The 23,963-nt window shown below is 55.9% G+C and overlaps 1 protein-coding gene across 5 annotated transcripts in view; it reads right to left on the reverse strand.

Moving 5' to 3' along the window:
- PIK3C2B (phosphatidylinositol-4-phosphate 3-kinase catalytic subunit type 2 beta) overlaps positions 1-23,963 on the reverse strand; it is a 71,930-nt gene that overhangs the window by 14,877 nt on the left and 33,090 nt on the right. For 4 of the 5 annotated variants that reach the window (XR_012642573.1, XM_074977412.1, XM_074977410.1 and 1 more), the window contains exons 6-19: positions 21,165-21,276; positions 20,086-20,165; positions 19,766-19,829; positions 16,821-16,967; positions 15,955-15,988; positions 14,873-15,068; positions 11,347-11,469; positions 7,873-8,040; positions 6,850-6,961; positions 4,905-5,047; positions 1,274-1,462; positions 671-764; positions 462-556; positions 28-208 (exon numbers count right to left, since the gene is read on the reverse strand). Coding sequence is in view for 4 of the 5 variants with exons in the window: in XM_074977412.1 (XP_074833513.1) it covers positions 28-208; positions 462-556; positions 671-764; positions 1,274-1,462; positions 4,905-5,047; positions 6,850-6,961; positions 7,873-8,040; positions 11,347-11,469; positions 14,873-15,068; positions 15,955-15,988; positions 16,821-16,967; positions 19,766-19,829; positions 20,086-20,165; positions 21,165-21,276 (1,738 nt within the window). In the remaining variant the exon portion in view is untranslated. The remainder of the gene's footprint in view (positions 1-27; positions 209-461; positions 557-670; positions 765-1,273; positions 1,463-4,904; positions 5,048-6,849; positions 6,962-7,872; positions 8,041-11,346; positions 11,470-14,872; positions 15,069-15,954; positions 15,989-16,820; positions 16,968-19,765; positions 19,830-20,085; positions 20,166-21,164; positions 21,277-23,963) is intronic. The other variant, XM_074977413.1, reaches the window with a different exon arrangement.

Below are 23,963 nucleotides of genomic sequence, written 5' to 3' on the forward strand. Positions count from 1 at the left end.
TGCCAGAGGCAGCGGCTAAGCACTTACCTGTCGTGAGGACGGAGCGGCCTCCCGGACCTGCTGGGCCAGCTTGGCCAGGGTGTTGACCAGGCAGCACTGCCGGTCAAACTCCTCTCGCAGGCCCCTGCCGCAGCAGCAGAGCAGGGCCGCCAGCAGGTACTGGTAGCGGATGCTGAACTGGGAGTCCTTGAGGCCGTCCTTCAGCAGCCTGGGGGAAGGAGGGTGGTGCGGAGAGGTCAGGACTGCAGGCTGGGGGCTCCAACCTCTCTCCCCTACTCTCAATGGGGCTTGTACCTCAGGGGCTAAGCAGCAGACCTGGGGGGACACCCCATGGCTGATAATGTTAGCTGTGGGATGCCCACTCTCAGGCAGCGCCCACCCCCGCCAGCCCCCAATGCTTGGGCAGGCCCCAGCTGAGTGCTGACCCCTCCCCAAGGCCACAGCACCCACACCAACAATACCAGAAGAAGTAGTGGGTGATCCTCAGGTCGCAGATGGCTCGCTTCATAAGGAACCGCACCAGGGGGCTGTCCAGGTAGCACTCATATTTCAAGGCCTGGGAGGGGAGAAGCCAGGACATTCCTCCGTCAGCAGGCAGGACGGACGGACAGGCCTGCCTCTCACTTTAGGCCATGCTCGGCGCATTGGGCTGAATGACTCAGTGACTCACCTGCACCAGCTGTGGCAGGTAGTCCAGCAGCTCCGCATCTGACATGGAGTCGATCCAGTGCACAGCTGTCCTCCTCACCTCCTGGTCCGGGAACCTACGGCCACAAGCCACATGTCACTGGGAAAAAGCCACCCTTCTCCACAAGAGCCCAGTCCATGGGCCTGCAGACAGACCACCAGGGTCCCTGCAGAGGCCTTGTGCTGCTGTCTCAGCCTTCCCCGGGGGGTCCTGGGGAAAGCAGAGCTTCGGCCTTGCACAGGGAATGGCACAGAACAGAGACGTCAGAAATACCCTGGCCCTCTCCTCCACCCTTTTGTTTTTGGCAGGGGGGGATCAGTTTCGGGGTTGCCCCAGCTCCCCTCCTGTCCTCACTCTCAGGCAGTGGTTGTGGCTGCACTAATAGCCAAAAGGTTGTGTGTGGGCGACAGCCTGTCTGTGACCACCTGCCCCCAGCATAGTTTCAGCGCTGCGTGGGGTTCTGTGGTTCACAGGACCCAGACGCATCGTAATGCAGCCCCCGGCTCAGGGGCAGAACCCACGTCCCCAGTGAATGACGGGGCGAGGACACGAAGTGGTGTCCGCCCGTCACACATCCACCCTTACGTTGCATGCAAGAGCCCCAGGGCGTCCTGGTGGTTCATGTAGGTCCATTGCTTCAGCAGGGCGTAGATGTCCGGCAAGCAGGCCCACTCCCAGCTGGGGGCACTGGTGAGCAGCAGAGGCAGCGAGCCAGGCTGCTCATGGCAGTAATAGCGCTTCTCCCACAGTCGCTTCCGGTCGGCGTCCGTCAGCCTAGGGCAGCAGGAGTCGCACGACAGAGCTCAGTCCCTGGGAGAGCCATGTGTCTCCATCCCCCCCTGCACCAACAGGGCCCAGAGGAGGGTGCTTTGCCCAGGGTCACTGGGCCCTGTACACAAAGTCTGAACCTGATCTTGCTGGAACAGGGACTGGCTCTAGGTCTCTCCGGAGGTGGACAAGACATAAAAGGCCATTGCACTGAGTGGCCACAAGAGAGCAGTGAAGTCACCCAGGACAGCCACTTGGGTGCCTCTGCAGCCTGCTGGCGGGGCTCCCTGTGAGAAGACTGGAAAAGAGCTTGAAAATTCCTCTCTTTCACCAGCAGAAACAGGCCATTAAAAGAGATCAGCTCCCGCACCTCGTCCCTCTGTATCCTGGGACCAGCCTGCATACAACCCCACTGTGTAGCATTGCCTGACTCAGTCCCAAGTCCTGATCAGGCAGCGGAAAACTGATGGATTCAGGGGGCCAGCACTCCTCTATTTTCTTCCATCCATGGGCAATATAAATATTCTTCTGTGCACGAGGCATGTGCGGATGTGCACCACCCATAGAAACACCTGCTGCCGGCTCTCTGCTAATCAGCCGGGCAGCACCTGAATCTCTCCTGGGTGGCTGTCCAAGTGCTCGGCTTACAGGAAACAGGTCAGCGGGCTGGCTGGAGGCAAGGGGCATGGATTCCTCCTGACACGGGCTGATTTTCAGTATGCACTGAAACTGGGGAGGGTGAGGCAAGGAGCATTTCAACCCCTCTCCCTGAAAGTCCTGATCAGGCTGCCTTTCAACCCAGAGTCCCGGGGCTGCACAGGCGTTTCCATTCCTGTGAGTGCAGGGAGCGAGAGTCACTTGCTCCTGGGCTTGGCTGTTACAACACTGGGAGGTGCACTGGCAGAGCGGGTGGGTGCTGCTGAGGGCTGGAGCAGCAGGAAGGAAGATAGGGAGCGAGAGGCACTGGCGGAGTTGGGCGTGTGGGAAGCCGACTTGCCCGGCTCCCAGGCCCAGCTCCATTCCCAGACACTCCCTTTCGTGACTCCTCCAGGGCTGGCCTCAAACAAACAAAGGCAAAGGAAAGTGAAAGCACTGCCTGCCTCGGGGAAGGTGGGAAGGACCCACCCTGACAATGAACCTGACGAGCTCTGGAACAGGCGGGCCGTGCACTGCCCTTCCAGAGCACAATGCCAGGAAGGGCTGGGGGCCTCCTGCCAGCTCTGAGCACTGCACCCTTTTCCTCCAGGGAGTGTTGCCTTTCAGGCCAAGAGCTACATCACGTGTGGGGGGCGACCACGTGGCCTGGCTTGGCTGGCAAAGCAGCCGGGAGAGCAAGGCCCTTTAATCCCACTCTGTCCAGGACAGGAACAGCCCTGGCTGCAGCAGTCAGGCCAGCAGGAATGGGCTCCTACACCTCTCCCCGCCCCATCTCTCTCCTCTGCCACAGCGGAACCTCCCAATGCCCCCAGGAGTCAGGACTCAGGGAGTCCTTTGCAGGGGACAGGGTGGGCCATGGTGTTTCTGGGTTGGGACCCAGAGCGGGAGGGACGAGGCTGGAGGATTGAGCTGGGCCACACTTGCCCCTGTTTGGAATTTATTGCTCTTCTAGACCCAGCTGTTTTGGGAAGCTCAGCCCTGCACCACAGCCAAATCCACCCCACAGCTGGGCGAAGGGGTGTAGGTAGAAAAGCCTCTGCAGACCCTGACGCCTCTATCTCCCACCACAACTTGTCACCGTCTCCTCCTGCTCCCACCACTACCAAGTTCTGTTGCCTCTTTCCCTCTCATGTCTTCAAACCCCACCCTACCCCAGCTGTTCCCAGCTCGCCAGCCTCTTGCCTGCCTTCCCCACCCACCACTCATGGGCCTCGAGCAGAGCAGAAGCCCTGGGGGCGTTGCAGAAGGCCCAGCACTTTCGCTGTGCCAGGTAAGTCACAGGTAGTAAGTATCATTGCTAAGAACAACCAGGATGCTGAAGCAGAAACTGTGCCCAGCCCAGGAGCAGCTGGCAAAGAGTTGGGTGCCTGTGGGTGCCAGCAGGGGCTGTTCTCTGCCCCAGCAGCAGAGAGCAGGCTATAGGGAAGAAGCGGCAGCCGGTGACCTGGATTCAGCATTTCTTCTGGGATTTGGCCTTTGGGGATAGGGCTTCCATGGAGGGCACACCAAGGCAGGGCAGGTGCCGGCAACCCACGCCTACCTGAAGCAGGGAAGGGAGTGAGGATGCAGAAGGGCCTCTGAGCTTCGGGAGGAATCAGCTCCCCAGAACAACAGGGGTGGGGGGCCGGAGAGGTGAGGAGGTGGGGGTGTCAGGGCTCTGTGGTGCTTACAGATGGAGAACTGGAGGAGGCAGGAGGGGAGGTGGGCCGGGGGTTGTAATGATGGGTGGTGGCACCCCCAGCAGGCCATGCAGGGCAGTTGGCAAGAGGGACGAACACCCTGGAGCACACAGGCGGGGAAGACGGAGGGAGAGGAGGAACCTTGCTTGCTGTGAGCCTGATCCCAAGAGACTCACTGGGACCTTTCCCTTCCCACTGTCCCTCAGAGAAGAGGGCAGGTACCACCCCTCTCCCTGCCCCCCTCCGGGGGATCCTGCACTAGGGCTGAGCTCAGCTTGCAGCGAGCTGCCCAGCATGTGGCCAGCAACACTTAATGCTCCCTTTTTACAGACAGGGCTGCAGGGCTCCAGGCAGAGGCACAGGGCTGGGCCAGCCAGCTGCCCTAGGCAGGGAGCAGGGCTGGGTGCCTGGGAGGAGGCTGAACAGTTGATAGCTGGAGACACCTTCCTCCTGCACTCCTCTGGAGAAAACAAACAGTTTCTTCCCCCTGGGCCATCTGCCTGAGTGCCAGGCTGGGGCGCTCAGGGGAAGGAGAGAGAAGCAGCCTGCAAACAGCTGCCTTTGCTCCGGGAGCGTGGGGGCAGCAGCCCATCCAGAAGACTCTCTCTCAGCTCAAACCCCATCCCTGACCTCAGCCCTGGCCTGTCCCTGGGGGCTGCCCAGCTCCTTGTGTGGTTCTCAGGACCAGCAGTGCCATCAGTGGGGCCCCAGCCTGCCAGAGACAAGGGTCAGGCCCTGACCTGCCTCCCCTCTAGTTCTGCTGCTGCCGGAGGGCTCCTGTGTGGTGGGGCTGGCCTGAGAGTCAGAGTCCCACCTAGCCATGGGCCCTAACCCACAGTGTGCTATGGCACAGGGAGTTTTTCTGCTGCTTTCAGCTCCCGATTGGGGCTAAGAGACCCTCCTCCTGCAGAGAGACAGACGTCGGAAGACAAAACCCAACAGAGATGCACCCACGCCAGCCAGCCCCCGTCCCAGATTTCTACGTGCAACTGAGTCTTTGCACAGTGCCCAGTGGCAGGCTACAGCCAGGCCAGAGGAGATGGTGAGAGCATCTCAGCCAGGTTCACACCCCCGCATGGTGCACGCATTCCCCAGTGAGCACAGTCTCTCACCAGTACAGCGATTCCTTCTGCATCACCTCCTTCAGCTTGTGCTGGTCCGCCTCGCCCAGGCTGCCAAAGTCGTACTTGGGGCTGAACTCGGCAGCCGGGGGGCTGGTGAACGTCACGTTGAAGGTGGAAGCTGGGAAATCGATCTGCGGGGTGGGAGGAAGAGCGGTTCAGAGGTCACCCAAGAGGCGCTGGGAATGGCAATGCCCGCTCGCCCCGTGCGTCTGCCCCGCAGTTGGCAGGGCGCCCCAGCTCCCGGGGCTCTGAGCACTGTGCAACGGCCGTGTATGCGCTCAACTGGTCACTGCAACGCTCATCACCAAGGCTGTGAAACTCGGCACACCCAGAGGGGGACGTGAAGCCTGATAAGGGCAGGATTGGCCTTGTGTCCGCCTCGCAGCCAGGCTCTCCCAACCCCGTGAACCACAAACTGGGAAGTGCTGGGAAACTTCCGGGCCAGGGGCACTCGGGGCCGACAGGAATAAGGATTTGAGAGATAAGAGGATCCTGCTCACCCCACTCTGTGCAGTGTCCCCCCAGCTGACTCACCCCGGCCCCTCCCAGCGTTCCCTACCACGGAGTCAAAAGAGCAACTTCTTCCTCTCCCCTGCAGCCTGCGGCATGTTCTGGATGCACAGGTGGGAAAGGGGCACCCAAGGGCACAGGGCAGGCTGCCCCCTCTGACCGGCGTGATCAGACCCCGAGTCCCACTGCACGGCAAGCGACCAGCAGGGGCAGGGAGATGGAGGACCAGTCCTCACAGCCTTCCGCTGTGCTGAGACATTACTTGCCATTGGGCTGTGTCGGGGTAAGAACATCCCCTCCTGCCTGGCCTGGCCAAGTCCCACTTTCTGCCGTGGCTCTAACACACTCGCACTGAGCGCTGCTTCACCCCAAGGCTGAGCTGGGACAAAATGGGCAAGTTTCCATTCTGACCTTTCTCAGAGAGCAAGAGGAGGTGAAGCTTCCCCAGCCCTGGAAAGCTGCAGCCTCGCCCTGCCACTCCTCCTGCCTGCAAGAGAAGGGCAGCTGGGGCAGGGCTGGCGCCTCCAATGACAGGTCATGCGGGCACCACTCCCCACTCGCTCTGGCTGATTTTCAGTTAAAACCACGATGGATTTGTCCTGGGCTTGGGGGAAGCCGCAGCCCCTTGGACGTGCATCAAGGGGATCTGGGCAGAGAAATGGCAGCTGCCGTGCGGGAAAGAGCAAGCACTAAGCAGAGGCCGAGTGAGCAGGGAGAAGGCCAGCTGGGCGCTATTTGCACGGTAATCCTCTCACTTTAAGGCCAGCGCCAGCAACCTGCACGGAAGACCCAACCGGAATATTTGTCTTCCACCCCTGTTTCTTTCTGCTCCACTGACGGCTCTTTGCATGTAGGGCCGACTGCTGAATCTGCCAGCCCTCACAGGAACAAGTTGAGCGCAGAGAGAACACAGGTGCAAGCAGGTGGGAAGCAGAAAGGGAACAGCCCTGGGGAAATCCCAGAGCAACTCTGGACCAGCCAGGAGACCTTGAGGGCTGATGAACTGGTAGGTTGGTGCTCCTAGCCCAGGTGGTACAGGTACGTTTTGCTTCTGACTACTGACTTGGGAGGTGCCCACAGTAAAGCATGCACTGCGACGGGGACACCCTCTCCACCTCCCTGAGCAGGTCTTTGGCACAAGCAAAAGGACTGGCTCCCCAGGCTCGGCCCCAGGTTTCATGCACAGCCCAGCGCACCTTGGGACAGGGGTTTTCAAGAGTGGCCAACAATGGGAGATGTCCAGCTTCAGCTCCCTGGGGCCTGATCTGCAGAGAAGCCTCCCGGCTCTACATGATTTCAATGCCCAGCGGCCTCTGAGAAACAGGCTCTGGGCAGCTGCTATTGGGTCTCCCAAAACCGAGGGCTCCAAAGCCCCTTCTCCCTTGGCAGGTTTCTGGCTGCGCAGGTCGGGTTGGATGCTCACCTGCAGGATAACACTGTCAGGCTGGTTGAAGTTGGGGGCACTCGACCTGGCACTGGAGTTGTCCTGAGTTGCTGGCCACAAGCCCAGGAGCTTCCGTCCGCAGGTCAAGACCCTGGAGAAAGGAAGACAAGAGGGCAGGGATGGGCAATAAGGCAGAGGCAGTTTGCCAGGGTTAGCCCCAGGCGCCCCTCCAGTGCTTTATTTACCTGGGTGCCCAGAGGCAAGGCTGCTCACAGCTCCCCTTGGCCACAGATTGCCGTTCCCGGCCAACGGGTGCTGGGAGAAATCAAACAGACTGGCACACTGCTTTCCTCAGCTCCCATTGGCTGGGTAAAGCAATCCATGGCCAATGGGAGCTGCAAACAGCCTTACCTATGGACATACAGGTAAATAAACCCTCTGCTGGCCTACCAGGAGCTACCCCAGGTAATCCACAAAGCAAGAGCACAAGCCAGTGGCTGGAAGATGAAGCTGGTCAATGCAGGTGAGAAATAAAGGGGGAAATAAGGTGTAACTTTGTAACCATTTACCAAAGGCTGGGAGTCTGCTGGATTCTGCACCATCAGCAAATTTTAAATTGCTCTTCAGTGTTTTTCTGAGTGACTTTCTCTGGGGATTACCGGGGGCCAGGTGTCTGGCCTGGCTCGTACAGGAGGTCAGGGTATGTGAGCACAATGGTCCTGTCTGGCTGTGGAATCTATGAATCTAGAGCCTGGGGCATCAGGACCGGCTTTGCTGAGGCTGAGAAAAAGGAGAGGACCTAGGGGGTTGGTCTCCTGACTAGAGGTGGCTTCACTGCCCAGCCTCTCCACGGGGGGGAAGCCTGTAGTGAGTTGGGTTTAACAGGGTGACACAAGGGGCAATTCAGTGACTTTGAGGCCAGGTGGGTGGGGCGCTGCCGGCACCAGGAGACCCCAGGGGCTGGGTATCACAGCAGGGTCGGTGCCTTCACTAACTGCCCTCCAGCATGTCCTTTGTGCCCTGCCTCTTGCCCAGAAGGTGGGGTCGGGAGGGAGCACGTACTGCCTGAAGTTGAAGAGTGGGGTGGTGACCCAGCCCAGCACCTCAGGGACCCGCCGCTGCTTGTTGGTCTCGGATGAGCTTCCCGGAGGCGGGATGGGCACAGCGTAGAGGGTGGCGCTCAGCAGCGTCTCCCGCGGTAATCGGTTCACTTGGATTGGGAAGCAGATCCTAGAAGAAATCACCCGGAGAGCTTGAAGTTGGTGCTTTGGCTTCTCAGCCAGGGGCTCCCTGTGCTCTGTATCAGTGTATGGGCCCTGGTAGCGCCTCCCAGCCACAGGGCACCAAGTGCTGTGTCGGGTCTACCCAGCAGCTGAGTGGGTGCCACCTGGCGCAGGCAGGCAGACACGTCCGCAGGGGCCAGGGAGCAGCTCACGCGAGCCAGCCCACCCGTGTTAGCTCAAGCAGCGCAAATGCAGCCATCCACCCACACTGGCTGCTGCGTAGATGCACCCCCAGCTGCACTCAGCACTCCGCAGGGGGAGCTGCCCTTCCCAGTGCTGGACGGGGCCTGCATGGCCCTTCACTGGTCTGGATCCCAGAGCCCACCCCGAGACTGCAGAGCAACTTCTGCTCCACCGAACTTCAGAGGGACTTCCCGGAACTGAGCCTAGGAGCCGGAGAGGGAATGTTCAAGCCCCACCCAGAACCAGTGACCCCAAACCTGACCTAGTGGTTTCCCTGCCACCTCTCTATGCTGCCCACTCCCCATTACTGCCATGTCTGAGCACCTCACACATGCACAGGCCAGACCCCCAGCCGGTTTAGGTCGCTGGACCACCCTGGGCTTCATTGGAGCTCTGCCAGCTCACACCAGCTAATGATGGCCCCCTCACTAACACGCCTGGGATCTCCGTTGGGCAGGCAAGGAAACCGAGGCCCAGAGTAGGGCTGAGATCGGCCCCATGTCACACAGAGAGCCCCTCAGAGAGGGGAATCTGGGGGCCCTGCTTCCTAATCTTGTGCTAGCCCCACAGGCAGTCCCCTCAGGAACAGGGGCTGAGAGAGGAAGGAAGGGGTTCCAGACAAGCTTTGAAGTCACAGGGAGACGAGGGAAGGTGGAAGGCAGATCGGTTCAGAGAGAGCTCTGCTGAGCTCCCTACGGTCACTGCGACCCTGGAGAGCAGACACTGAGAACTGCCTTGAAAAGCAGAGCAAAGGCCCAACAGCAAGTCATGAAGCCACCAGGGAAGACAGCCACGCTGCACCCTTACCTAGGAGGTAGGAAGGGTCTGGGAACATTAAATCCCCCCCGCATGGCTCCCAGTTGTGGGGAGGGAGACGGCCATGGGTCCTAAGTAGGATGCAGCTGGGTGGCTGCATCCCTTTTATCTCTCTGGTCTACAGAGGGGAGAAGGGGCTTGTTCCCCCTCCCTAGGGATTCCTTTAGCTCCGGCAGTGGGTGGGAAGAGTGGAGGTGGATGAGCTTGGCTGATCAACAGCCGGGTGAGCCCTGCAGGCCCCATCTGAAGGCACTGACCTCCACTCTAGGGCATGCCTGCAGGCATTTCTGGAGGGGGCAGGTGTGGCTCTAGGGAAGCTCTCACACCCCACCTGCCTAGTCAGCCGGCATCTTAGTGGGTTTCACCCTGTCCTAGAACACAGACATCAACTGGGTTCTTTCCTCACGCGGGCCCACAGGCTCTCGTTTCATCTCTCCCCAGCCCCTCCCCTTCTTATTCCCCCTCCTACTCCCCACAACAAGGTCCAGTGGGGCCACTGATTGGACACCCCTCCAACCCCAAGAGTCTGCCACTGCCGCTCCAAAACTGCCCAGTGTTGGGGAAGAGGACACAGACAGACAGAGACACACTAACCTTGTCTTAGCTCCTTTGCCCAGCCCATGCAGTCACTTTACAGGAAGGTGCCCCCCGGAGGTCCGGGAGCCAGACCTGCAGGGCTAGCAGAGCCCTGGGGCACGCTGCCCCACAACCGATCCATGGCTACAGAGGGGGCAATGCTGGCCGAGGCAGCTGACTCCCCTGGCTGAGGTCAGCCAGCAAAGAGGGGATATGGAGGCAGCTCAGTACCCATCTGGACCCAAAGTTTGACCCCCCAACACACAGCTTTCAGGGGCAGAGATCCACACGCAGAGGGTCTTCTAACAACACCCCTCCATGCCGGAACTCCTGCGTCTCTCTCCCCTGGGTCCTTCTCCAGGGACAGGTTCTTTCTAAAATTATCCTTCTCCCCTCCCCTTTGCCGGCTCAGTACAAATGCCCTTGCAGCTGCTGGGACTATTTTTGGATCAGATCCCTTTCCCGCAGAGCAGCCGGAGCCCCCGGAGCAAACAGGCCCTGGGCACAGGGTTAAAAGAAAAGACCACGAGCAAGAGTGGAAGCAAAGAGAGCTCGCTTCTCCCAGGGGAGTGGACACTCCTCAGAAGTTATTTCACCAGGACCTCACATGTTTGGCATGATGTGCTACGTACTATGTCTCCTTAGTCGCTGCAGGGCTCAGCAGCCAAATCACCCAGGATCCCAATGCGAAAAGCCAACAGTGCTGCAGGGCCCTGCTTAGTCATGCTGGTAGGTGGGTCCAATTAGCTGTAATGCACTGGGGCTGGGCGTGGCTCTGGGTGCTCAGAGGGAGACTCCTAGGAACAGTTGGCTGGGGGCGGAAATGGGGGTTCATGCGGTGTTACTGTGTTAGAGTTACCAGCAGGGAATGGTCCAGAGCAGGACTAGGTTTGGAGACTAAGGGCCATGTTTTCTCAGACTCTTCTATCTAACCTGAGCACCAGGGTCCCCCTGGGAGCTGTGGGGTGCTGAGCATTCTGGGACACCTTGTTCTGAGCTCTCTGGCAGTGCTGGAACCAAGCTGGGTGTGTGGTTCACTGAGCGTGAGGCTGGGACTTGCACCGGTGTTCCCTGGAAGCCAGGCGCTTGTGTGGCGGTGCAGGAGAGAATCAAATGTTGCCCAGCTGATTAGCAGAGCGCCCCCAGCTAGGTTTGGCTTCTGCTGGTGGTGCACATTCACACGTAAAAATTTATTCTGCCCTGGGATGGAAAAATTTCACCCTGGGATGGAAAAGATTAGAGGGAACAAGGACTTGTACGTTGCAGAAGTTATTTCACAAGGACCTCAGAAGCCTGAGCTCCTGGGGGGAACAAGTCATTGGCATGTGATCTGGGTTGGACCTGCCCCATGGATACCTCCCTGGTGCCCTCTTACATTGGCAGCACCTCTAGGGGTTAAGCCCCGCTGCCGTTCATGTTTCTTGAGCGGCGGATCCCTGCAATGCCCTTGCTTTCAGGCAGGTGTGTTAAAAGGGAGCTGTCGTTCCCCTGCAAGATCTGGTGAGGCATTGAGCAAGCATGGAAGTAGGACAGCTTCTCCTTCCCCATCCTATTCCACTGGCCCAGCTCAGCTCTAGTCACTTAGCCATGTGTTCAATCCCGAGGAGACTGTGGCCAGCCCCCCTCCCCTCCTCAGGCCAAAGGGTGCAGGTCAGAGGGAAGCAGGGAGCTGCCTTACTGCTGGTCCCAGATGATGAGGTGGAAGAGGTACTTGTACACATGAGCCTTTCTGGTCTGCAGGGGGCTGCAGAGGGCCTTGCCACCATGGGTGAGGGAGCAGGAGAGGTAGAAGTCTTCGTAGCTGCAGTGAGAGAAAATCAAAGGGAGCGATAAAGACAGGCCTGCAAGTTTAGCAAAGAAGCTCAGAGGGTTCATCTCTGCTCTCTCCAGTCTCTGTAGCATGTCTATATGAGCACTGGAGCCTCAGGCATGAACCCACAGTGATCCTGTCTGCCATGCAGGCACAGGCCGTGCGGAGCCTGCTACCGCTCCCCGGAAGTGCCACAGGGCACACCGATCTCTTCCCACTTCCACCTCCCTGTCCTCCAGTTCCTCACCTCTTCCTTTGTGGCCCCTCCTTCTCAGCCCCTGCCCCTTCCCTCCTCCCATCTCACAGTGGCACACAGGCGCAGCGTGTGCAGGAAATGGTTGGCTTTATTCCACACCGAGTAGACGACAGGTGAACCCGAGCCTCTAAAATGTACTTGACAGCTTTCCAGGGGACCCACTGGGATTGTTTAAGCTGGGGGCAGAACTCACAGGAAGAGGCAGAGATCTGTGTAAGTCTCTCTCCAGACTCAGTGCCCCACTGCCTTGTACCCCAGGGAGTCCTGAGTCTCTGTGTCTACAAAACGCAACCAGGTCAGACTTCTCCACTCACTCACATTACGGGGGAGTTGGCTGGTTGCTTTGCATAGGGGGTAAGTGGCACCACCAACTATGAGGCAAGGGGAGAACCAGGCCTTGGATCCTTAGCCTGACTCTGGAGCCACATTCTCAGCTGGTGTGACACTCCATGAAAACCAGCAACCCCAGAATCTGGCCTGTGAATCCGTGAAGCTGGGCTCAGAGATCTGGGGAGGCCAGCTTCTCCCTGAGGGTTTCTGGAGCTTGCCTACGGGGAGTCAGCAATACTGCCCAAGCTCTTCTGCTGTGGTCTGCAGCTGGACTCAAGAGGCCTGGGCACCTCCCTGACAAGGAAAGACAGTGGAGGCTGAAGGGGAGAGGTGATGCTGAACAAACAGATTTGGATTCACCACCACCTTCTTCTCACCCCAACTGGTTCATCTGCCCTGAGATCAGATACACACCTCCCCCAAGCCGGGGGCTGCATGTGAGCTCAAACTCCATGGCCCCTTTCAGCCCAGTCTCCTCATCAGAACATTTCAGCTCTGGCCGAAAGGCAGTGGTTGTGGAGAGGAGGTGGTGGGGGAGTGGGGAGCCCCCTTTCTCCACTGTCTCTGTCGCTCAGCCAGGGGATCTGCCGCCCAGGCTGCTCTCCCTTTGGGAAAGGGGTGGGAAGCAGCAGAGAGAAGGCCCAACTCCTTCCAGACGGCCGGGTCAACATATGCCACTGAATGCCATAGCATGGGGGTCTCCCAGCACAAGGCAGCCCTGTGACAGGTGCCAGGCGTGGATCTGGGGAGGGCCACAAGGTGACAAAGGTCAGGGGATGCCTGAATTTCTCAGGCTACTGCCTTTGTTCAGAGTCAATCACCAACTGGAATACATTAAAGAGGGGACAAAGGCGAGGGGTCCCTGGAGGGGTGGCTGCTACGGTTGCCTCCTCCTACCCGCGATGGCCACCCCCTCCTTCGGGGGCTTGTGCTGCTGAAGCTGCAGAGCTCTGTAAGGCAGTCGGCTGGAGCCAGGAGTGTGGTTTACCAATGGGTGTCCTCCCTGCGTTGGGTGAGACACACGCCTCCAAGGCCAGGCTGCTAACAAAGGAGCATCTCCCGCACTCCAGCACCACGTCTCATTGTCCTCCTCTCCAGCAAGGGGGAAAAGCCCAGACGGCCATTGGCTGACCAGGCACCAGCCCTTGCTAAGAACAGGCCCATCTGGCCCAGTCAAAAAGGCTGCAGCGGGCGTGAGTGGAGGAGGCGGGGGGAGGGACTGCAGTGATGGGAGCTCTTGCAGAGCATTCCAGTGCAGCCTGCACAGACAGGGCTGGGCTGGGCTAAGGCGAGCGCTGCAGAGTCTGGCTGGGCTGGTCTCCCTCCCTGGCTTTGCCTGCTCTCCACAGCCTCTCTCGCTGACTCCTCTCCCTGCAGCAAGGGGGAAAGCTCAGCTCTCCCCACCCCCACCAGCACAGCACCAGAGGGCTGAATGCCCGGGGGTTCTGGCATGCCCAGCTTTGACCCTGCCTAAGCCCACGGACCGGGTGCATTCTGTCCCCATCGCCAGTAAGGAGGGGGCAGTCTCTTTTTGCCTCTGCAGTATGGCAGGGAGGAGACACCCGTTCCATGAAGGAAGCTTCACTGCAGTCTTTCCAACTCGGACTGAACCCCTCAGCCAGCTCCCATCCTATCTCTGAAGGGTCTACCCCAGCCGCCTGCTGGCACTAATACACCCCCCCATCAGGGTGCTCTCGACAGCTAATATTGGCCTTTCCCAGCTCTGAATGCTATGGTCCATTGCAATGCCAAGGTGCTGACATGGGCATTGTCCTCCAGCCTTCCCTGGGAGGGCCGTGCACATTCCCAGCTCAGCACGCTGGCCAGGGTGAGAGTAACATGCTGTGTTGGGGGTGGTGGTGTAAGACACACATTGTGTGTTCACTGTAGCCATGTATCTCCAGTAATGCCTAAGCTGGGGTGCAGGTTATGGAACGGAGCTGATCAGTGGCCCTACGAGTGGCCATTGCCAGAGGACCCAAAGGCAGTTGTGCTAACCTCTGCAGGGAAGTCCCTAGTTGTCCAATACTCTACAGGTTGAACCCCTCTAGTCCAGAACTCTCTCATCCAGCAACATCCATTATCCGGCATGACCGTAATTTGCCTGAAGACCACTTATCATGAGTGTTGCCAAATTTCCCACGGCCCCATAAAGTTTGTTTCCAGTCCTGGCTCTCAGTGTTCTGTGCTGTTCTTTAGCTGTAATTAACCCCTGAATGTCTCCTAAGAGCCCAGTAAGCAGTGGCAGTGTTGGTAATGCTGCTAGACAATATCAGCTTCCTGTGGAGTGGCAAATTCTCTCATTCAGCACCAGTCCAGTCCTGAGGGTGCCTGACTAGAAAGGTTGAACCTATACCACAAATGGAGACGTCTTCCTGACCTCTAGTAATCATGCCCTGGAGCATGAGGACCAAGTGTTCTCATAAATTATGCTAAGAGACTGTGGTGCCACCTCCATTTGTGCCGTGTCCCCTCCCAGGCCTGTAGCAAGCTCTTTCCTGTGCTGCCTGTAGCATTCCAGCCTACCAGATGTGAGAGAGCAATGAGGACCTGGGAGGGTAGTCAGCCCAGATCCCCTTGGTCAAACAGGTAGGGCAGAGAGGCTTAGAATGAGTGTAGGACTGCATACACTTAACACACCTTTGCACGGGGCAGCTGGCACAATGGCCTCAAACCCCTGACCTACAGGGAGAGACCGTCCTGGCTCGGTGGCCACAGACCAGATGGAGATGTAACTTCAGACAAAGAACCCCACATCTGGGCAGGGATCACCCCCAATCAGCCTTCCATGCTGCCAAGCCCACGTACCTCGCTGCCCAGGTGATCGGGATGCGGTGTGTGGCATAGACGGTGAAGGAGAGGGGACAGGTGAGGAGACAGGCCTCCTGGCTCAGATGGTGCTTCCTGTTTCCATGCACCGCCGTCTGGAAGTCTGCGTTGAAGGTGTTGCAGTAAAGCTCCACCAGGTCCAAGATGGCAGCCGTCAAGGTCTCCACGACCTTCTCTGCAAGGAAGTGCAGACAAGGCGTGAAAGGAGGATACTCTGGAACACCCATGGTGGGCTTTGGCAGGGAGGTCTCCAACTGTGTTCCCTGTAAGCTGAGCACGTGGGCGACCTCCCAGAAGAGACTCAGGTGCCACCCAGTAGATTGGCAGACAGCCACAGCCGGCAGCGTACATTTCTATTAGTGGTGCACATCCGCACATGCCTCCATGCACAAAACAAAATTTATCCCACACGAGTGAAAAAATTAGAGGGACTATTCGTCTCCAGCACTGCCAGACCACACTGGAAGCTCCAGTTGCCTCTATCCTGCTACCGATGGCCACAACTTACATGCCCCGCTGCCTGGTGACATGCCTACGGGCCCAAACACATTGTGGGGAGCTTTGGGGGAGCTGATGAAGCTATCTGAAGACAATCTGACTCTGCCTGTGGATCAGTGTTTTCCTAAGCTGAGCACTTGTGCAGCTGCTCAGGAGAGATTTAAATGCCACCCAGATGATTAGCAGAGTGCCTGCAGCTGGGTTGTTTGTTTCTGCTGGTGGTGCGCATACACTCTGGCCTCAGTGCACATAAAAATTATTCTGCACATGTATGGAAAAAAATCCACCCACCAATGGAGAAGATTAGAGATAACCTTGTTGTGGATCTTTCTCAGGGAGACCAAGTAGGGGGCAAAATCCTGCTGAAAACTGAACGCTTCAGGGTTTTTAGTTGGAAACGCTGGGGTGGGGGTGGGGAGGAATGACAAATCCCCTCCTCCCCCAGGCCATTTTCCCCAAAAAGTTAAAAAAAAATCCTGCCCCACTCTAAATAGGGGGAGAGGGGTCTGAAGGTCAAAAGCCTCAAGAACTCTGCAGCTGAATGAGCAGAGAAGAGCAATTACCCCGGTTTTCCCTCACAGCCAGCACTTTTGGATCCTGTGGAGAAAAAAGAAACCAGAAGAGCAATGTTAAGGTTATTCCAGCAGCTGGAAGCAATCATCCAAGCCAGCTTCTTTACATAACAGCGTCCCAGAGCCCTTCCATTCCCTGCCACTCTAGCTGCAGCCAGTAAGGAAATTCAGCCAGGGTCTCAGCTGCTCGGGAATGTTACACGTGGGATCTTAGTGAGGGGGGGTAAAAAATGGATGAAGTGGGGCCAGATTCCCTTTATCTGCACCCCACTGCACCCCATTGCCTTCCTGGTGCAGAAAGCCAGGTTCTCACACATGGGCTCTTTGCTCTGGAAGGGCTGCTCTGTTAGAAGTGCAGAGGTGCCCTACAGCTGAAACCCAGCCTCGGCCTAGGACACATGAGCCGGTTCAGCTGCGCAATTCCAGGCTCAGTGGCACTCACTTCTGCAGGAGGGAAGAACAGTTCTCTCTGCTGCAGGAGTCAGTACTCTGATCTTGTGCTGCGCAAGATCCCGATCCCTAGCCCGTGGCCGCTGATCATGGCTTGGTTGGCTTTGACCTCTGTGGGCCCAATCCAGTGTCCTCTGAAGGACACCTGGTGACTTTGGATCAGGCCCTAGGAATGCAGCCTCTGGAAGTCCTGCTCCCCCCTCTACTATTATGCAGGGCTTTGCCAGACTCAAGAGATGAGACTCCCGCCCTTCCCCAGGGAGATTATTCCATAGCTGAGGAAGGTTTCCCCAGCTGCATGCCCAACTCCTGCTCTCACATACAGATAATGCCCAGCCTCAGCTTCCCTTTGCCTTCACCCCTTTTCTCCAAGTTCAGTCCCCGCCCAGAGGCTCCTGACTTCTTACCTTCTGGATCTTGGGCTGCATGCGAGAGGGGCAGGCTGGCAGCTGGTTCAGGGCTCCAGTGATTTCCTGAGACTCCACGGCAGCCAGGGCATTGCAAATGGCCATGACTGACTGGATCACCCGCTCGGCTTTCAGCTGGAAGTCTCCCTGGAAGGAGCAAACTTCAGGCTCAGGCTCCACTGCACAGAGCAAATAACTTGACTGCTGGGGTAGGCTGACATGAGCGCTACCTCATGGGCTTACAGCAGGAGCCACACGCGTGCCTGTGATTTAACCACCTTTGTTCTGGATCTTAGTAATTGTACCTGTTCTAGAGCTGCTTCCACCAGGGGATCTCAAAGCACTTGACTTAACCCTTGCAGCCACCCCAGCAGGTAGCTACGGTCTATCTTCATCTTACAGAGAGGGAACCAACGCGCAGGGCGGTGAAACGACTTGTGTGAGCAGAGTCAGTGGCAAAGCCATGGGTAGACCCCAGAAGTCTGGAGGCCTGTTTCTCTGCTCTGTCTCGTAGTTGGGGCTCACTCTTCTAGATTGATTTCAGCCTCTTGTGTCTGTGAAGCTGGGCTGGAACACACTGGCTTTGTTGAGGGATCCCTGACTGGAAGGAGGAGGCAGAGATCCAATTTGCTGTGAAAGAAGCTAGGAAAAATTCAGGTTCAGATCCAGGTCAGCAATCCTTTTACAAGGGTGCCCAGGCCTTCTGAAAACCAGATAGGCTTATTGGCTTTACGAGCCTCAGGGTTAGCAGGAAAAACCTGCATGGGCCTGACAGGCAGACACGCACTGGGTCACAGACAGCAGGACTGAAAAATCAAGGAAGCAACTAACCCCCCTGCCCCAGGCCAGAAAGCCTCCTGAGGCTTTCATTACAGAAAGCTGCTGAAAGCAAAGGGCTGGAAGTCAGGAAGCTTTGGCCCCATTCCCATGAGCCACTCCTTTCTTGTCTTTGTACAATGGGGAGAACGCTGGCCCACATGCGACGGACTCTCCGAGGTCTGTGCATGGAAGTTGTTATGCAGTGCAAAGAACTGTCAGAAGCACCAGGACTGGCATAGAATCACAGAACACTGGAACTGGAAGGAACCTCAAGAGGTCATCGAGTCCAGTCACCTGCTCTCACAGCTGACCAGGCACCACAGATCATCTCCAACATATGCTGATCCAACCTGCTCTTAAATATCTCCCATGTCATAGATTCCACAACCTCTCTAGACAATTTATTCCAGTGTTTAACCACCCTGAGAGTTAGGAAGTTCTTCCTATTGTCCAACCTAAACCTCCCTTGCTGCAATTTAAGCCTGTTGCTTCTTGTTCTTATCAGAGGTTAAGAAGAATCATTTTTCTCCTTCCTCCTTTTAACACCCTTTTAGGCACTTGACAGCTGCTATCAAGTCACCTCAGTCTTCTCTTTTCCAAACTAAACAAACCCAGATCTTTCTGTCTTCCCTGATAGGCCATGTTTTCTAGGCCTTGAATCATTTCTGTTGCGCTTCTCTGGACCCTCTCTAATTTCTCCAAATCTTTCTTGAACTGCGGTCACAGTGCTCCAGTCGAGGCCTAATCAATTCAGAGTAGAATGATCTCTCGTGTTTTGTTTACTATACTCCTATTAACGCATTCCAGAATTATGTTTGATTTTTTTTGCAACAGCAACACACTGTTGACTCATATATTTAGCTCGTGGGCTGCTATGACCCCTGAATCCCTTTCTGCAGAACTCCTTCCTAGACAGTCACTTCCCATTTTGTATGTGTAAAACTGATTGTTCTTTTCTATGTGGAGTACTTTGCATTTATCCTCATTGAACTTCATCCCATTTATCTCAGATCATTTCTCCAGTTGGTCCAGATCATTTTGAATTATAACCCTATCCCTCCAAAGCACTGGCCACCCCTCCCAGCTTGGTGTCGTCCACAAACTTTATAAGCATGCTTTTTAGGCCATTATCTGTCCAAAGCAGAGACCAGCCACACTCGCACCACTGCTCTTCACACACAAATTTCACTGGAGGAATGGAAATTCTGATTAATAAAACAGACAAGTTGTTGCAACTCTGTGTGTGTGTGCGCGTTTGTACACTCTGAGACCCAATCTACACAACAAACGTTTCCCTGGCATCACTGTTGATCAGGGGTTTGAGAAAATGTTGCCTGTGACGGACATGGCAAAAACCCCCCATATAGATGCAGTTACACTGGTGAAATGGGTGTATCTTATTTTGCTCCAGGAGGCTGGAATAAGCTATAACAGGAAGGTGCAGTTGGGCTGGCATAAGCGCTAGCCACACTCCAGAGCCTGGTCTACACTTAAACTTAGGTTGATGTAGGTGTGCTGGTCAGGGATGTGAAACAGCCACATCCCCGACTGACACAGCTATGCTGCTCCAGCACCCAGTGTGAATGCAGTGGTGTTGACGGAAGAGTGCTTGTGTCGACCTAGCTACCATCGCTGAGGGAGACTGAGTTGGTACAGTGATGGAGAAACTCCTGTAATCTTAGACATGGTCCAGGAGCTATTAATGTAGCTACACCAGCAAGGTCTTCTGACTGTGGATCTGGACCGAGGTCAGTTCCAGAGTGGTTTATTTCAGGTTAGTTTAACCAAAATAATGGCTCCCTTAAGCGGGAATGTGTGTCCACACAACCCTTGTGCACTGATTCAATGAAATCAGGTCCAAAACCTGTCAAATGGGTGTAACTTTCTCAGAAGGACATGGCCGAGATTACAAACACAAGCTAGCCTGCTATAAGGCAGGTGTAACTGAACAAGTGTGTCGATACTGGGGCTTGTGCTGACTCCGCTAACGTTCTTTTGACAGACGATTTAAGTTAAACTGGAATAACTCCTATGTGTAGACAAGCCCAGACCAGCCTCTCACCCCAACTGCTCAATTGGTGCACTCTGTACCAGCATGGGTCCTGTCCTGAGCAAGCCACACTCACCTCAGCTGTGAGGAAGGCATCGACCTCATTGTGGAAGGTGTCGAAGAGGAGACTCAGGGCCTGCCTGGAGAGGAAGAGAGAGGACAGAATTCAGCACAGACCCAGGAAGACAGCGATGTAGCCACAGAAGCATCTCTGCTTTGTTTCTCGTCCCTCTCACTTGAACAGCGTTCCCGTACAAGCCTGGGAACCAGTGCAAGTGCATTGCTGCCTGGATCTGTGTATTTTCCTCCATCATCCTGCTCAGCACACACCATCCTCCCCCAGCGGGGACTGTACAGGCTCCCTCCGCACACCGCCACCTCTCCCCTCCTCTTCACCTGCTGATGGTCTGCTTGATCGGTCTCTCCTGCAGGTGAATGTAGTGGTTGAGCGTCGAAGGGCTTTGGTCATCATTCACCTGTAGGAGAAACAGAGCTGTTCAGCTGCTGCTGATCCGTGAGCATTAACTCCTCCTGATCAGGGATGCTGGCTCTATCTAGTAGCACTCTCAGCTGATACCAGAAAGACTGTCTGACCTCTGCAAAGCCACTGAAGTCATTAGAGATACCAACCTCTCTCTGAAAATGAAGAATCATTGAAGATCTCAACTGCTAAGTCCATGCCTGCTGAGAAGCACACAGGGGTTCCTGGGCTTGCTGGGATCATGGAGGAGGGCCAAGGATTTCTAGGCAATTGTCACTAAATTATCATAAGGGACAACCTATGCTGACAATAATCCAGGAATGTTTCCTGGCAAGAGCTCTGCAGGGCTGGGGAGAAGTAACCCCAGAGCCCTGTTGGGTGGTACATTTGAAACTAGCATGGGCAGATGCAAGGGACAAACAGTGGGTAGAGGATGAAACAGATGCAGCTACTGGGTCTTTTCCATGTCTAACATTCATGGCTTCCTCTAAGAGTCATGCCAAGCAAATCACTCTGGACACCCATCAGAGGAGCATTTGGGAAGTATTCAAAGATGCACTGCTGGAGTGTAGAAGCTGGATTCCTGAAGCAAGCCCTGGGTGCAATGGAAAAGACAGGGTGCAGGGAACTTTTAGCTGCGGGTGAGCAGGGTCAAGGTGTCATCGGGCAACCAGCCCCAGAGCTGTAACCGCTAGATGGGAGCTGGTGATGCAGCAACTTGCAAGGAGCATCTTGTTCTTTGGAGGAAGGTTTAGTTGGACAGGATGGGGATTTTGAGGTCATCGGGGAACATTTTCAAAAGCACTTCAGTGACTTAGATGCCTAAGCTCCATTGTAAAAGGCAGCCATCATCTCTCCCTAATGGCGTCACAGTCCCCCCCACCAAATCAGCAACCCTGGGATAGCCTGCAGGGGAGATGAATGCACCAAGCAGTAGCAACAACATGCATCGGTTCAGTGCGTTCTCAGTTCCCCTGCGAGAGCAGCTGCTCACCGTCCTGGCAAGGTCGCTGCGCACTGCCTTCCTCTTCATCAGCTGCAGCCGGATGTCGACGTCAAACTTCCTGCAGTGCTGGATATATTCGTGGCTGCCCAGGGCATGTTTGCTGAAAGGAGGAACAAAAAGAACAGCTGTGATTCGAGATGCCACTCCAGCCTGCAGCATGAGCTTAGAAGAGAAAAGCCTGGAAATGCAAGAGCTGGGTTCCCTCTCCTTTTTTTAATTCATAGGTGGAATAAATTTTATACGGTGCACCAAGGCATATGGGTATGTGCACTGCCAGTAGAACACATGCTGCTGGCTGTGGGCGCTTTGCTGATCAGCTGGGTAGCACCTGAATCTCTCCTGGGTGGCCGCCCAGACACTCAGCGCACAGGGAACACTGTGCAAGACTGCCTTTTTGATAAGGATCTTCAGGCCTCTAGGGGTTGAAGCACAGCACTGGGGAGCAGGAGAGGCTGGGTTCCAAATCCAGCTGTGCCATCGTATGGCTGGCTTAGGCTGGGCAAGTCACTCTTTCATGCCCAGTGCCTTGGTTCTCTCCTCTGCCCCTCTTTAAAGTAGACATGATGGGGATTAGCTGGTACATTCTACAGTTAATAGAGAGGCACTTGTCCTCCCAGCTCCTCACCCAGTGCCCTGCTGAAAGGGTGAAAAGGGGAACTTCCCCAGTTAATATACACCATGGGGATGCAGAAGGTCAGATGATGAAACTGATCCTTCTTGTCACATATGGGCAGCCAGAGAAGCACCGCATAAATAAGAGCAGCCTGGTGCTAACTTACAGGGGCGTTGGGCAAAGCTCTACAACACAGGACGCCCCAAGGGGGAACTGCCAGCATCTCTGTGAGACTGGGAAATACAAACTCAGTAAGACAAACCTCAGATATAACCAAACTCTGGGTCCAGCTTGGACCAGCTGAAGGGCCTTATCGGGAAGCGACAAGAGCTGAAACACTCTGGAGGCAGCTGGCAATGCAGAATCTCCCTACTAGCTGCAGCAGAGAATCAACCATTGCAGTTTTCACAAGCGCCCAGGAGCAGAGTGCCAGGTGCACAGGGAAGGGGAAGCAGAGGTAAAACACCTGCAAGCTCAAGGGCAGGATGGCCTGGAACTAGGAAGGTGCAGGAGGGAGTGTGCAGACAGGGGCATGTGGGGGCAGTGCAGGTGCAGACCCAGAAAGCATGTCAGGGAGAGAACAGAGCTTTATGCTGCAGTTTGCAGAGCTGCCCAGGGAACACAGACGCCCCGTTCCTATTAAGATGAATGGGAACCGGAGACTGAACTGCCCTCGGCAACTCTGAAAATCGCAGCTTGATTATCTAAGCTGGTTAAGACCCCTGGCCTGGCACTTCAAATATAGAGCAGGGCAGGAGGCCTGCAACTCCTGCTACCTGGGCACACTGGCAGCCCAAACCTTCCTTGCACTCTGCCACAGTCCAGAGACCCAGCTGGCCCAGCCCTCACCTTGAACTCCTCAGCCAGAGGGAACAATGCAGGAGTTGGGGGAAGCCGTAGCAGGAAGCCCCTTCTCTCCCAGGCTGCTCCAGCAGGAAGCACAGACTGCATCCTGACCTGTACTGTGCACAGAGCTGGTGCAACTGCCATAACATAACCAGGCAAGGTCTGGGGGATGGGCTCGGAGGGCTGAGGCTGGGATATCTCAAGGCCTGGATGGGAGGTTGTGGTTGGGGTCACTGGGGCAGAAGTTCATGTTATATCAACTTACCCTGGCTTAGGAGGGACCCTTCACAGGGCGTCTGAGAGAGAGGGAGAGGTGGGGAGCATCTTTGCTCTGTCACCAAAACACGCTGTTCCCTGCCAAGTCATTGCAAAATGCATGCAGCATCATAGCAATGAGCAAGGTATGTTGCACAGCGGAAAAAAGGACTAGTCTGAATGCACCTGGGCTGACACTGGGTCCCTGTGACGGTTGGTGCTGTAGGTACACATAAGATACGCTCCCTGTCCTGAAGAGTTCACAAGCTAAACAAACAAAGAGGAGGAGAAAGAAAATGTTGTATGGATGGGGAACTGAAGCACAGAGAGGGATGAAGTGACTTGCCCAAGGTTGCCTGGGGAGTGACTCTGTGGCAGAGCCAGGACTGGAAACCCACTTCTCATCAGAGCTTTCTCCACAAGACCCATTCTCCTCCCTCCCTGGAGCATAACTGGCATCAGACACCTTCTTATGCCGGTGCAAACATTTTCAGCGCTGTCGCTCTCTGCTGCCCGCTGCATCAGACTGTGCTTTGGGTGCAAGGAGAAGAGAAGAATCTGTCTTCTCTCTTTGTAACCATACACCAGATCCCTTTAAAAAATAGCGGAGGAGGAGCCTGCAGATGACAAGTCAGGAATATTATTCCATCATCTGATGTAAATTACTTTTTCCGAGGGAGGCTGTTTCTGGTTAAGGCTCCTTCTCTACAAAGGAAGACAATTTTTCTGCGGACAACGACAGCGTCAGAAGAAAAAGCCCAGCGGCTAATGAGAATTTGCAGCTCATCTGAGTCCCTTAGTTCAGGGGTGGACTGGTCTTGCCAGCACTCAGCTGGCAGTTTTCCCCTCGAGGATGGCCAAACTCCTGCTGGACACAGGCCTCTCCAGCAATCCATTGTGGCTCCAATGGCAATCAGAGGAGTTTTTCTATAAGGTTGCATTTAAAGCTATTTAAATGTTTGGTAAATCTGGCTGCTGAGTATGCATGGTTTGCATACAGACCTCTCTAAGACAGACAGACAGACACACACACAAATAAGATATGAGGCTTATTCCTCAGCCATGCATGAGCT

Source organism: Carettochelys insculpta, chromosome 26 (genome assembly GCF_033958435.1).
Source record: "Carettochelys insculpta isolate YL-2023 chromosome 26, ASM3395843v1, whole genome shotgun sequence".
Taxonomy (NCBI): Eukaryota; Metazoa; Chordata; order Testudines; family Carettochelyidae; genus Carettochelys; species Carettochelys insculpta.